This window comes from Alosa alosa, chromosome 3, assembly GCF_017589495.1.
Source record: "Alosa alosa isolate M-15738 ecotype Scorff River chromosome 3, AALO_Geno_1.1, whole genome shotgun sequence".
In the NCBI taxonomy this organism is placed as follows: Eukaryota; Metazoa; Chordata; class Actinopteri; order Clupeiformes; family Clupeidae; genus Alosa; species Alosa alosa.
The window spans coordinates 10,804,214-10,814,916 of record NC_063191.1 but is presented as its reverse complement, the minus strand read 5'-3'; the positions used below and the strand labels follow the sequence as shown (position 1 = coordinate 10,814,916).

Genomic DNA, 10,703 nt, shown 5'->3' with positions numbered 1-10,703 from the left:
AACAAACCCAGGCTCTTAAGTGGTGGTCGGGTGGTGTTACTTTTCACCAGTTATTTTAGCCTATTTTAGCCAAATGTTCCGTTCATTGGTTTTCAGACCATGGTTGGTGGGAAATCACTCATGGGGACAGAATATTCTTTCCCCGTTCTCTCTGACTGGCAGCCAAACTGGAGACTTTTACGCAACCACGAAGGATTCTCCTGTGAATCGCAGTTTCCCCCCTCTGTTTTGGAGAACTTTCCCTGAGTTTTCTGTCCTCCCAAGTATCAGTACCTGTACCTGTAAGTACAGTAATTTACCTGTGAATCTTTTGTGCCGTGAGACAATGATGAATCGGACTTGCGTCCTGCTGCTGGCTGTGATGTTACTGTGGGGCGACTATTGCTGGGGATCAAAAGTTAGTAAGGTGTCCAGAAAGATGCCGCGGCCACGTCCATGCTTGGATATTCCAGAGGAAATTCTTGAACAGATGTTTGGGAGACTTTCGGTGGGAGTCTTTAGCGCCTTTCATCACACACTGCAGCTTGCATCAGTTGAGCGACTGAATATGACATGTCCCTCTGGTCGTCGCTTGACAGCGGACAGAAAGTCGCGCATTCCTGTGAATCTATTAAGTATTTCTCCTTGGGCATACAGGTATGGTCTCTTCAGATTTTTATTGCATCTCTTATGCTACTAACAACACATTAAAATTAACCTAGCGCATGCCGGCAAGATAACAATCGACATTTCAGCACATATTGCAATAGCCTACAGGTAAATTGTTCATACCACCCTTGTTGGAAGTCGCTTGGTCAACAAGTGTAATGTAAAACGACCAAAGAATGGCAGTTTTAGACGAATAAAGCCTCTCACATAGGAAACAACACATTTCAGTTTCTGAGTCTAAATATATTTTCTATCCAAACAGGGTCTCCCACGACCCAGCGAGGTACCCACGTTACATCCCAGAGGCTTACTGCTTGTGTAAAGGATGCTTGAACGGTCCTTTCGGCCAGGAGAGCGAGCGCTACCGCAGTACTCCGGTCTACATGCCGTCCGTGATCTTGCGTCGCACGGGCTCGTGCATTGGTGGCCGTCACTCCTACACGGAGAGCTACATCTCGGTCCCGGTTGGGTGCACGTGCGTACCGTTGCTGGAAAAAGATAGGCAAGCACCGAGGACCAACCAAAGTCTGGACAGCACTAAAGTAAAGCCAGGCCAGAAGACGTTCCATACCAACCCCATTCGGAAGAACAACTAAAGAATGTATGAAGACCCTATTCACGTGCCACATTAAGACCATCAGAACTATATTTTTACTGAAATGTGAGATTCCTGCTTTTGGGTCTGTCCAGTGGTGATATACAGTGACACCTGTTGATCAAAAAGTCTCATGTCTTCTTTCCTAGAAAGTAAGTTCCTGTGAAGCAGGCACAGGCCAATATATTCTGAATGAAAGCCAACCACAGATGAGGGCATCACATGGGTAATGGAATGGATCTAGCTGACTATGATAAGCACCACTGTAGGCACAAGCCAATAAAAGTAAACAGTCTAGGAAACTAACTGCAATCTGAGATGTGGCGGTGGTGCCAGTGTTTGGAGATTATCCTTGCTCTCCGGAGTGGATTCCCTTAAAAACATTACGGGTAAAAGTGGTAATATATCAGAAGTAAAACTTCCTTCATAGACTGTGGCTTTATGTATTCCTTATACAATTCAAAACTAACTTAACATTGTTTCCATTTTTATTCATCCTATCTGTACGTCAGTGACTCATGTTTACTCCAAACAAAGAGCAAAACCATTTAGCATGGAATATCTTTATTCTAGAGTCCTTGACATTTAAAAAAATATATATACATTTACATTAGTTCTGAGGGTAAACCTGATTGATCAGTTAATAGGTTTGCCACCCGACCCTACATCTCATAGGCACAACTTGTCAAGTCTCAGTCACTGACAGTTCTGTCAGAGCAGCTGAAAAGTCTGGTGATGTGGGTGGCTGGTGTTACGAGAGGAGCGTCGACTCGTAGTTGGTGTAGCAGCGGAATTCATTGGCCAGGTTATGGCTGTGCTTGGGCAGGAAGTTACACATCTTCAGAGCCATGAGTTTCTTTGCATGCTCCTCCATGATGGCTCCTGGAGAAAAAAGGTACATCAGTGACTGAAGAGAATCCATTCACTCTAATCACAGACGAGATGCACGTTTAGGAGAGTTTTAATTGCACGGGAGGGAAGGGGAGGGAGTTAACCTGACTCTCGCCAGATGAATTTCGTTCCGCCTAGCTCCACTCATCCATCTGGGATCGATCCATTGGAGTGGTGCTTCAGAAGGCTGGGCCTTATTAAAAAAATCCTTGCATAAGATTAGATAAGCCACTTGTCCGTCATCTATTGACGTGCTACTTTAACCACTCACATCGAAGCCAACCTGTGACGCTGAGAACAGTCTCACAGTCGCTTCTACGCTACGTCACATCTATGAAACTCCCGCCCTGCATCCTGATGGTAGAGCCAATCTCGTGCTGAAATCACTCTCGACGGAACCGATCCCAGATGGATGTGAGTGGAGCTAGGCAGAGCTAGGCAGAACGAAATTCATCTGGCGAGAGTCAGGTTAGGAGGGAGTAGCGAGCTAGCTCTGTTTTGTTTGAACATCAACAGAAGTGACGTCACCCAACATTGCTTAAAGCACCTTTAAATTAACTCAGAGGAAGTAGTAAACCTTCTAAAAGAAGAATCATATGGCTTTGTTTTGCTAGGAGAATGAAGCCAGAGAGCTCTACAATTAGGTGGATTAACACTTACTTTTGACTTACTCAGATTTATCACTAAACCAAGCTCTTGGAATACTCCCTAGAACCAATACCTGGTCTTGAATTTGCGCAAGATGAGCAAAGCAATGGAAGTGCAAATAAAGAGAGTGAGATGCAAAATAAGAAGGGCACAATTAGAGAAGCATTATGTTATGTCATTCTGTAGCTGTACAGTAATGCCTGGACGGCTCTTTGGCTCTTCAGCTGGCTTTATATGGCATTCTGTTACAAGAAGACAGGAAGAGGCTTTCGTATCTCAGGGCTCGCATCTTAGTAATGAACCTCAGGACATTTAGTCAGCTGTGTGTGGAACCAAACTGATCTGTTGCCCCTGCCCCTGCCCCTGTATCTAGGTATGTTTATGGTTTCCTAGATGCTTTTATGCAATTCAGAATGTTTTCTTTTGTACTTCAAATTTGTATGATCTTTTAGAGTTTTTCTTGTGTAACGTATAGACTCCAAATCAGTGAAACCTGATCATCATTGACTCAAAAACTGATACATTCTAACTATGCCATATGTTATTTAAAACCAGGGTTCCCACTCCAAGTCAAATGCAAAATTCCATGACTTTTCCCTGACAAAAAAAAACAGAATTTCCATGACCTACTATATAATTAATGGTACAATATACTGACCAAAGATTTCAGAGCAGCTACGTACGTAGCATTCAACCATCTTTTACTTTTTTAGAGCAGGATATGAATTAATGGGCACTGAATAAACAAAGTTGGGCTAACCACTACCACTCAAGCAAGCAATAAAGCTAATAAGATATACACCAATTCTGCATGGACATATATTTGTATTAATGTATTTTGGCAAGTACATTTTAAACTGCTACAACAAAATTCCCTGATATTCCATGACTTTGACCCAAAAATGATAAAATTCCCTGACTTTCCATGTCTGGAATAGACTTTCCAAAATTCCATGATATTACAGAAATTCCATGACCCGTAAGAACCCTGTAAAACATTTTAAATGAAACTCACCTGTGCAGAGCAGGGTCTTTCCCTTGGTCAAGAACTTGACCGTGATGGCCACCTTACTGAGGCACTCCTCCGACAGGTAGGGTGGATCAGGCGAGGACAAAGTCAAAGCTTTGTGGACCGATGCTCTCCGGTAGGCTGAGTGGGTTGTTGTAGTCGTAGAAGACGAACTCGTCACCGTACACCGCGAACCGGCGGTCGTATTCCAGCACAACAGCAGTCACATCGTTGATGCCCTCCAGGTCGTTCTTTTTCAGCCGCTGGTACACGCTTGGGCAGCTGAGGCATGCTATCCTGATGCAGCTTATAGAGGCATGCCATGCCTGATTTCAAAAAAACTCCTGAAGATTTTAGAGAACATCTACTCTCATAGTGTTTAGCCATGCTTTTAAACTGAATAGAACTGGGTACTCACCGACGACTTATTCTTACTGTACTCTAATGTTTTTTTTTGAAACTGTCCTAAAATTTGAGAATTGTTCTAAAACTTACATTTACCATGGTTAGAGATGTTAAATTCAGCCAAATGTAATGTAATGGGGTAATGTAATGTAATGTATTTTCAAACATACATAGATGAAATATTAAAATATTAGATGATATTAAAAAAAGATTAAAGAAACACAGAAAGTTGCTAGGTCGGTAATCGCCTATAGAGGGCCGCTCAGACAATGGCAGAAGTTATCAAGGCATCCAAACCTCTTAACAGGTGGACTCTCACCAAAAACCACCAAAATGTAGCACCCATCTGGCAGCCATTAAAGGTGCTCTAGTCTAAGCGATACCACGCGTTTTTCATCATCACCTAACCAGCAGCTAGCTGTCTGTGTCCTGAATACACTGTAAAAAAACGCGATCTCTGTGGACAGCCCAGGCTCAAAAAACGGCAACAAAAACAACCTGGGCAAACCTGGCCCATAAAAACATAACAAACTGTTCCAGCATATCACAGAAGAGATGCACGTTTAGGAGAATTTCAATTGCACGGGAGCAGCACGGGAGGGAGGGGGAGGAAGTAGCGAACTAGCTCTCTGTTTTGTTTGAAAATCAACAGAAGTGACGTTACCAAGCATCGCTTAGAGCACCTTTAAGCACCAGATTGCGCACCACACACCAGCTTTAATTGGAGAATGAGGGAATGAATGAACAATTTACGCTGGAGGAAGATTAGGGGGCCACATTGAATGAGCCAGGATGGAAATTTAGCCAGGACACCAGGGAACCCCCTATTCTTTGCGATAAGTGCCATGGGATCATTTTTTGACCACTGAGTCAGGACCTTGATTTAACGCCTCATCCAAACAACGGTATCTACACTGCAAAAAATGAAATCTAACCAAGTGTTATTAATCTTATAATAGGATCAAAACATCTATTTGGTATTGTTTTTAGTATGAAAAGACTTACCTAGTGCCCTCTGGAAAGATCATTTTGACTTAATTTAGGAAGACTTTGACTTATTTTAAGGAGTCTTATCAAGACAAATTTACTTAATTTACTTAATGCACTGGCAGACAAATTTGCTTGTTTTTAGGACAAATTTGCTTAACACACTGGCAGAAAAATTTGCTTGTTTTCAGGATGAGATGTCTTAAAATAAGTCAAACTTTTCTTAAATTAAGTCAAATGATTTCACGAGAAAGCTCTAGGTAAGTCTCTGTATACTGAAAACAATACAAACTAGTTATTTTTATCTTGATATAAGACTAATAATCTTGGTTAGATTTTATTAGATAAGCAGTTTTTGCAGTGTAATAATGCACCAGTGACCCACCTGCCCCCTTTGCCAGCCTGCTGTATGGCCTCCTCTGCTAGCCGCAGTAGCTGTCTCTTCATTATACCAAAACTGGCTCATTCCCTGATGAAGAAATTACAGAAGACATTAAAAATGTTTAAAACATCAGTTATCTGACACCATGTCTTTTGAAGCACCATCATTTGGAACTTGCACAAACGTGCACGTCCCATGATTTAGTTTTTGAAACTGTTGCATATAGATCATTTGCAAATATATGTTCAGTATTAAAATGAATACTATTATTTATATAAATTTACACAACATGTAAAATGCCGACTACCCAATACTCCAGGTCTTTTGCTTGAAATCAGTACCTTTAGGTTTTTCCTGTATTGTTTGCCCATACGTATGTTGAACAGTTAGGTAATCTATGTCTATGTTACAAATCCCTAGCTGTAAGAACCAAATCAAATATCCTTGATTACTGCTTCAACCTTCTCAGACCTAATTCTACAACAATATTGTCATATTATTTCTATAATGAATGCAACAACTACAAGTGTCCCTCCATAGGCCGAGAGGCTAGAACAGTTATTCACTGTAGAAATACTGTACAACACACTTCCTGATCTTTAAGCTATAACATTTTCAACAGTTCACCCTTCCCTGTATGACCTAGCCTACCCAGTCCTCCTCCACAGCCCCGACCGCGTAGATGTCTGTGGCCTGTCCCTGACCCATCTTCTGGTCATCGTAGAACTCCTGCAGAGCCGCCAGTGTGGCCGCAGACAGCTGAGGGACATCATCGTCGCTGTCGCTCATGGTGCTTTGCCTTCATAACGATGAAAAATAATACTATTTATGAAGTACCGCATGCAAAAGTAGCCTATAAAATAGATATTCAAGTTGTCATTACGGTGATTGTCTACGAGATGCCCTGATCGTATACGAGCAGTGTGTACAGTATGCGATTTCGGAAACAACCAGTTGTAGGATAGCCGCAGCTAATCTCCCTGCTGCTAACCAGAGATGGCTAAAATTAGATTATGAAGTAAACACGTGCCCAATTAGTTTAACATGGCCAAATTGTTTGCCTCACATTGCAGAAGTTAACCGATATCAAAGTATAACGTTACAGTTACATAAACCACATTTATACGTTTAACGTTACAGTACCAATATGAGGCTCAACATATCTTGCTTGCTACCCACCTCTCCCTGTTGACAGTCACACGTGGAGGTCTAGCCCTACGGTATCCGATAGAGACCAAACGTCCGAAATACTCGAAGTCGAAATTGCATCTCAGGCAACTTGCCTCCTTTCAGTATCTCAAGCGCTATGTGTAAACTCCTATTGGACTTAAAGTTGAGGCGACACCCCCTTACAGAAAACAAGTCCACTATTTCAACTAACTTTGACACATGCTAGTTAATTGAAATTGTGGACTTGTTTTCTGTGTGCTTTAGTCCCACCTTGTGTATGTATCCCACAACAATTTAACTCCAGAGTCATAGAATCATCTTTTTCTGGTAAGGGTCGCAAAATAATTATTTTCATAGCAGATGTACTGGATAGACTGGTGTTCTACTTTCTGCAAGCACAGTTCTGTAGATCTACATCTGTTTGATCTGCCAACTGACAATGTGGTTGGTCAAAAACAACTAAAGCCTGATGGAATTCAGCATGATCATATGTTTTAAGGAACCCTACATCAGATTACCAATTCAATCTCTGAGATATCGTATAGCTCAACTAAGCTAAATACAGATTTATCCAACATGGTCCAGATCCTGTCCAGATTCAGTCTCTAGGTCAAACTGTGGTCTTGGCTGGTGGGATTAGAGGACTGAAAGCATACTGTACCTTATCTGGCTAAAATAAAGACAGACAACAGTAGTCAAAATATTTTATATAATAAGTTTATGTACACTTTTACATTTCATTACAATTCAGGCATTCCAAAAAGAACAGAATTAGTGCTCTAAGGAGAGGGGTCTGGGAGTCCTTTCTTCAAGCAAGCCCGGGCTAAAACACATCAACTCCTTCCTTTTTTTTTGTCGGTTTTTGGTTTGTTATTGCTACGGCAATATAGGCTTTCCTACAGTCCCAATGCGCGTTGGTGATTTGAAAACATGGGCATGGGTGCAAGAGCAGGAAAAAGACCGGAGGGGAAAAAAGAAAGAAAGAAAGAAAGAAAGAAAGAAAGAAAGAAAGAAAGAAAAAGAAAATGAAATGAACAGTGCAGGCCAAACCGCATTCATAGGCCTGTGTTGCCTGTGAGCATCTCAACATAGTTCCAGAGACGCCTTTATCCTGTAGTGTAGCAGAGGGCCAACCAGGACTAAAAGGGTGATCCAGGTGAAACATTTCAAATCAAGGGCACAAGGTAAAACTACAATGCATCAAAGAAAACAAAAAAAAACAAAAAAAAAAACAACTCACACTAGCGCCTTCTAACTTCAGGTGATGTCATAGCAATAAAAAATCTGCTTTTACCCTCTATTATTTTTTATAAAAAAAATTCAGTCCTTTATTTTTAACACATTTTTTTCTCTGTTTTTTTTTCTTTTTGAAAATATATGTACACCCTTATCAAACACAAAGTGATTTTGGTTTTTTCTTTTCTTCCATCCCTCTTCATCAGTAATTTGCTCCCCCCCCCCCCCTTTTCCCACCAGCTGTGGTGACGTGGTATAGCAAAGGAAGGCTTTTTCTCTCTGGTCGCCATGGCGATGCATGCTCGCCGTGATGACGCACGGGCTTTGCACTTTGCAGTAAGACACGGTTCTGCTCGTCTTGGCAAGACGGCTAAACACACGACACAAACAAGAAAAACAAGAAGGCACTCTGGGGAGGGCGGGGGGAGGGCTCGTGCGTGTGTGTGTGTGTGTGTGTGTGTGTGAGGCTGGGGAGCAAAGCAGGGTTTATGTGGAACTCTGTAGAACTGTAGACAAACTGGAGAGGTGTGTCCCCCTGCCCATAATCCACACCTCCCTACTGGCAAAGTAAACAAAGATCAGATTGGACTGAGATGATCTCGGTGACCCCCCACAACCCCCCTTTACAAACCCCCTACCCATCCTCCCCACGACCAGCTGACTGTCTGTGCCAGGCACATACAGAAGAGAAAGGGTGAGAGGCAAAGAGCCAGAGAACCTATATCTCAATCATTCAATCATTCTCACACACACGCACGCGCACGCACACACACGCTCGCACACTCACTCACACACACACACATTGCTAGGACTCCTCCGAAGACTTCCCCTTGTCACTTCAGTGCTCTAATCCAGTCCAACAGTGCAGCTTACAGATTCTTTTCTCCACCAGTGCAAGGGGATGGGGTCTGTGTGTGTGTGTGTGTGTGTGTGTGTGTGTGTGTGGGATGGCCAGCAAAACCAGTCTTAGCCAGGAGGCTAACCTATAAGTCCACAATTGGGTAGATGTGTGTGTGCTTGCATGTCAGAATGTGTGTGTGTGTGTGTGTGTGTGTGGAGAGCGAGTGGCTCTGGATGTTGGGGGTTGGTCGAAGAGAGAGAGGGGGGCTGGGGTCTGTAGGGGGCAGTGGTTATTTGACGCAGAGCAGGCCGCCCACATTGGCCACAAACTCCTCCAGGCTCTTGAGAAAGGCCACCTTCTGTTTGCGGTCCATGGCTGGGGGCGTGCTGCTGGCTGTCAGCTTGTTGAAGGCGTCGGCCAGCCGCTGGTAGATGACCGCGTCCCTCTGGCTGGACAGCAGAGTCTCCACCAGCTCAGAGTACTCCGCCTGATAAGATGGAGGACGAGAGATGGAGGACAAAGAGAGAGAGAGAGAGAGAGAGAAAACTTGTAAGAACTTTAACAATAACTTTGCCAATTAAAAACTAAACACTTAATGCCTCTCCAGGATTGTACTTGTAATAGGATCTCTGAGAACCATTGTCAATGAAATAATAAATGAAACGCTACCCCTCACTACTTAACACTTAAGATAGAACTTAAAACTTTTAATATACTTTTCATTCAAGTGTTAAGTTCAAGTTTTTTAGAAAACTATTTTTTATGATATGGTTGAGGATGCCCTGAGGATGGTCGTCTAACCGAAAGCTTGGCAAATAAACTTGCAAAGGATTTAAGTGTGCAGACAGTTTATTTTATGATATGGTTGAAACATTAAGCCCACCAAGAGCCCTGTATTCCAGTGAGAGGTGCTGGTACTGATGCCATAGTGATGCTGATGCTGTTAATGCGGGAGGATACAGGTGTGTGGTACTGAAGCTGTGTGTGTGGTACTGATGCTGTATGTGTGTGTGTGGTACTGATGCTGTGTGTGTGTGTGTGTGGTACTGATGCTGTGTGTGTGTGTGTGGTACTGATGCTGTGTGTATGATGCTGTGTGTGTGTGTGTGTGTGTGAGATGCTGAGGTTGAGGGTGTGTGTGGAGACTAAAGCTCACCTGGTGCAGGCACACGAGAGTATAGAGAGCCTCTCCTGCTGCCACCGTCATCTCAGTGTTGTGCTTCTGCAGCACCAGCATGTCAAACACCAGCTGCGCACACACACACACACACACACACACACACACACACACACAGGTGTTGATGAAGATGAAGGCAATGTAAGACACAGAAACAGGTGCCAAAAGATGATGGTGATAGGGTGACATAAAAACCCCTTAAGATTCATAACATTATTGTGAGTGACAAATTTGTCAACGCAAGGCTTGCGCAAGTTTTTAAGTGGCATCTCAAAATCTATGCAAGCTACATGGACTATGTGCCCTCATTGGAAACACATGACAAGGCACTTGCGATTGCGCTGCATTACATAACATTGGACAATACATTTTACTACGTAAAGATTTGCTTTAACAACTCCACTGTTGTCATCACATAAGGACACCGCTCACCTTGAGGAAGTGTCGGGTGGCAATAAAAAGGGGCGTGTCAGTTTCTTGGGTCTTGGCACACTGCTCAGCCAATGGGGAGAGAGCCTCTAGACAGAGTTGGCTGATCTCCGAGCTCATTCTGTGGGAGCTGGGTTAAGGCAAATACAGCAGTCCGACTCCCTGACCTGACCCTGATGCTAACTGAACACACAAATACACACACACACACAAAGTCATCCACAAAGGGTAGATGCATCAACTTCTGTTTTACACTGGAGTGAACCACTAGAATGTTTCCCCTTT

At 43.1% G+C, this 10,703-nt stretch overlaps 3 protein-coding genes across 3 annotated transcripts in view; 1 reads left to right on the top strand and 2 right to left on the bottom strand.

Moving 5' to 3' along the window:
- The first annotated feature begins 59 nt into the window (after positions 1–59).
- il17d (interleukin 17d) lies at positions 60–1,371 on the top strand. The gene is made up of 2 exons (XM_048239272.1): positions 60–636; positions 911–1,371. Exons 1-2 carry the CDS (start codon positions 74–76, stop codon positions 1,242–1,244), a joined length of 897 nt encoding a protein of 298 aa, XP_048095229.1. The 5' UTR covers positions 60–73; the 3' UTR covers positions 1,245–1,371.
- Positions 1,372–1,550: 179 nt separating this feature from the next.
- Positions 1,551–6,732, bottom strand: eef1akmt1 (EEF1A lysine methyltransferase 1). Its single transcript, XM_048239273.1, is given in 7 exon segments — positions 1,551–2,125; positions 3,798–3,885; positions 3,887–4,088; positions 5,569–5,615; positions 5,617–5,652; positions 6,217–6,364; positions 6,709–6,732. Coding segments are annotated over 6 exon segments (642 nt in total). The 5' UTR covers positions 6,355–6,364; positions 6,709–6,732; the 3' UTR covers positions 1,551–1,994.
- A 1,978-nt stretch (positions 6,733–8,710) lies between these two features.
- Positions 8,711–10,703, bottom strand: part of xpo4 (exportin 4) — a 53,320-nt gene continuing 51,327 nt past the window's right edge. The window contains exons 21-23 of the mRNA XM_048239831.1: positions 10,422–10,539; positions 9,969–10,061; positions 8,711–9,299 (exon numbers count right to left, since the gene is read on the bottom strand). Of these exons, the coding sequence (XP_048095788.1) occupies positions 9,102–9,299; positions 9,969–10,061; positions 10,422–10,539 (409 nt within the window). The 3' untranslated portion in view covers positions 8,711–9,101. The remainder of the gene's footprint in view (positions 9,300–9,968; positions 10,062–10,421; positions 10,540–10,703) is intronic.